Source organism: Thalassophryne amazonica, chromosome 19, assembly GCF_902500255.1.
Source record: "Thalassophryne amazonica chromosome 19, fThaAma1.1, whole genome shotgun sequence".
In the NCBI taxonomy this organism is placed as follows: domain Eukaryota; kingdom Metazoa; phylum Chordata; class Actinopteri; order Batrachoidiformes; family Batrachoididae; genus Thalassophryne; species Thalassophryne amazonica.
Window position 1 is genome coordinate 43,854,184 of NC_047121.1, and position 3,595 is coordinate 43,857,778.

Here is a 3,595-nt window from a genome sequence, read left to right on the forward strand (position 1 = left end):
GATGAAAATAATGATGATAATAATAATAATAATAACATCAATAAAATCAGTTTTAAATAAATTATAAAAACAAAATAAATAGGATGATGGCCAGAAGCTATGATGCTGCTTGATTTATAAGTGTAAACTATTGATTAAAGTGTTTATTATTTATATAAACTGCATAGAAATAAATATAAAAATATCACCATTATAAAACTGCACATGCATGTGATAATAATAATAAGAAGAAGAAAATCAAATTCAAATAAGTTGTAAAAACAAAATAAACTAATAAAATACAGCCCAACATTCATTTGGATAGGAATTACAGAACCAGTTACACAGAACCAATCAATCCATTTCTTATTATACTGCAAACCTGAAACCCTCCTGATCTTATCCAGTGCATTTAAAACTTCATAATGTATGTAAAAGTAATATCCAAAACAAAAAATTTTTTTTCCTAAATAAAATACAAAAGCATTTTTAAACAAAAATATTTAAATAAAGGTTTAGGGCAATTACTTCAAAGAAAAACCACGTCGTTTCAACAAGCCTCGGCTAAACCCAGCACCTTCTTAGTCAATAGCAGTGGAATTCGTGTGTGTGTGTGTGTGTGTGTGTGTGTGTGTGTGTGTGTGTGTGTGTGTGTGTGTGTGTGTGTGTGTGTGTGTGTTTGAGAGAAAGCGAGCGTTTAGACAAGAAAAATCAGGGTTAAAAAATTGTGAACAATAAGTAAAAGACAAATTAAGACAATCCTTGGATATTGGTGGCACCATTTCATTCTGTGGCAGTAATTTTTTAAACTATATATTAGATAATCTAAATTGCATACATTTTTGTGTTGTCTTTATTGTTGTTTTTCCATTTAATCTTGTTTCATTGTATGTCCTGTATGTTATTAATTTATTTGTCAGGAGCAAAGAGCAAACTAAGCTGAAATAAACACACACACACACATAAAACAACGTAAGTCCAGTTTATGTGTAATACATTACAAACCAAATAAAAAGCCAAGAAGTAACAATTTAGTTATCTCAGCTTAGTTATTTCAAATTTCAGTTGAGTTAATATCATAAGACTGCTCGAGTTAAGTTGAAATAACTTAAAAAAGATCTATGCAAATTGTTTCATCACTTTTTCTCGTTGAGACAGCGGTTCATTTTCTGGACAGAACGGCTCACGGGAAATAAAAGACAAAAAGGTGAGACTTAAAGCACTGCCTTCAACAACAGAACAATCACTACACAATCCTTAAAAACACTCTCAGCCCCAGAACCATTTATCGAGATGATTGAATGCTTTATACTTCTTGTTTCTACTCAAGTAATCACAAGCCAGACATACTTGTAGTGCCCAGCTGTTATGGCGCTTAGTTTGAAAGAACCGGCGCCACTCAAAGTACCTGAGGTACATTTCTTGGTTCTTGTCCAGGAGCAGCAGGTAGTCGGCCAACTCTTTAGGTGATTTGAAGTCATCAACGTGGATGAAGGCATCTCCCTGGATGAAGTTTTCATAGTTCTGCCTGTTTGGGCCAAGAACCACAGGTACCGTCCCCACAGTGAGCGGGTTATACAGTTTTTCAGTGATGTAGTCCCTGTGGATGGAGTTTTCAAATGACAGGTAGAACTTACAGCTGGAGATGGTGAGGAGAAAATCATCACCGGAGATTCTCTTTCCAAAGGCTCCACCGTAAGCATGAATCTGAACATGTGTTTTCAGCTCATTGAAGTATTTCACACGATGATGGTTTTGGTTCCAGTTGCTCACAATCCAACAGACCAGCTTGTCTTTCTTGGGCAGGGTGAAGTTCTCCTCACCCTCCGCTGGGCCGATATATCCATAAGGTATTGGAATGTCAGCATCCTGATGGTAATTTAGGGTCAAATTGAACAGTTTCTCAATCCCAGGCAGCTTTGAGGTGTGTGTTGGGGATTCCAAGTTCCACCATATCCACTTCTGAAGGGGTGGTCGCTGGAGCTTTGGCAGGTTGGACAAATCCCCGTGAATGTCTCTGTGATGGATCACAACCCCATCTGACTTGTTGTAGAATTTCCTGTCTGCTGTGAGGAAACAACCATCAATGTTATATTTAGAGCTACAGACAGTCAAGTCAAAGATGTCTCCAAAAGGCCAGAACCAGATCAGCACGGTGGTCGGGGTTTTATCCGTCTTAGTAGAGAAAACATTTTCCACCTGACCTGTGGGTCCTGTTGATTCTACAGGAATCGAAAACCAGTTGATGGATGGTTTAAAATACATCAAAAACAGAGTCACAAAGCAGCCCAGTATTAAAACAGCAAGCACAAGGGGTTGCTGGATTTTGAGACAAGTTTCGGATGACATACTCAACTCAAAGGAAACTGTTTCCAAAACCTCAGTGGTGGTAGAACAACAAAATTCAGCCTCTTGATCGGCAACGACGTCCAAACAATGAAATCCACAGCGTTGGTTTTCAGTCTTATCCTGTGAATGTCAGAACAAGGTGTGACAGTCAATGGTGGAGGAAAAGAAACAGTCCGAAATGTTAATCATGAATGAGGGCTTGTTTTCACCCTTTAAAGCTGAGTAAAGTGTTGCTTAAAAAGTTATCTCCCCTTGGATTACAGCTGCAGTGATAAGTCCAGCAGGTTACAAAAATAAAGACAGAGACTCGTGTGACCAGATTGGCAAACCTTACACTGAAGTCACCTTAAAGCACCACTCCTTTTGACAAGGTGAACAACACACCCACACACACAAAATTCCCCTCCCGTTCTCACAATAAAAAACCAGGAACTGCTGCCTCAAGAGCAGCAGCAGGGTTCGTGGCCACACTCTTATACGATATGCAAATCCCACTTTATCAGCATATCTTTCATATGACACCATTGTTAAAATGTTTTTTCATTGATGTGATGAAAAAAAAAGAAAGTCAGAAATCATAGTGCAACATAGTCAATAAATACAATTATTTTTACAGACATCTGGCTTTTTTGTTGAATGTGAAACATTTGATCACAATAACTGATGAGGCAAAACATGCTTTTGGAGTTTTAGTCAGGAAAATGCCAAGTACAATCTGATTTTTAAAAACAAGTCTGTTAACAAAATCCTTAGCCCTCTGGAGTCCAGGGTATAATTGACCGTTTTAACTACTTTTGGTTTTACTTTGAGAATTTACCTTAAAAAGTGCCAGCAGAATAGTGTGGTTACAAGTAGGAGAAGTGGTGAAAGTAGACAAGTTTAAATACTTGGTGTCAACTGTCCAAAGTAATGGAGAGTGAGGTGAAGAAGAGAGTGCAGGCAGGGTGGTGTGGGCGAAGGGTGGCAGGAGTCATCTGTGACTGAAGAATTTCAGCAAGCGTGAAGGGGAAAGTCTACAAGACAGTGGTGAGACCAGCTATGTTGTACGACTTACAGACTGTGGCACTAATAAAAAGACAGGAGGCAGAGCTGAAGATGTTGTGATTCTCTTTGGGAGTGACAAGAATGGACAGGATTAGGAATGAACATATCAGAGGGACAGCTCAGGTCAGACAGTTTAGAGACAAAGTCAGAGATGAGACTGAGATGGTCTGAAGATGTGCAAAGGAGGGACCCAGGGTATATAGAGAGAAGGATGCTAAGGAGA

The 3,595-nt window shown here is 38.6% G+C and overlaps 1 protein-coding gene across 1 annotated transcript; it reads right to left on the minus strand.

Moving 5' to 3' along the window:
• Positions 1 to 779: 779 nt before the first annotated feature.
• Positions 780 to 2,694, minus strand: LOC117500909 (alpha-(1,3)-fucosyltransferase 9-like). The gene is made up of 2 exons (XM_034159698.1): positions 2,538 to 2,694; positions 780 to 2,448 (listed from the first exon to the last, which is right to left on the minus strand). Exon 2 carries the CDS (start codon positions 2,326 to 2,328, stop codon positions 1,249 to 1,251), a length of 1,080 nt encoding a protein of 359 aa, XP_034015589.1. The 5' UTR covers positions 2,329 to 2,448; positions 2,538 to 2,694; the 3' UTR covers positions 780 to 1,248.
• Positions 2,695 to 3,595: the final 901 nt, after the last annotated feature.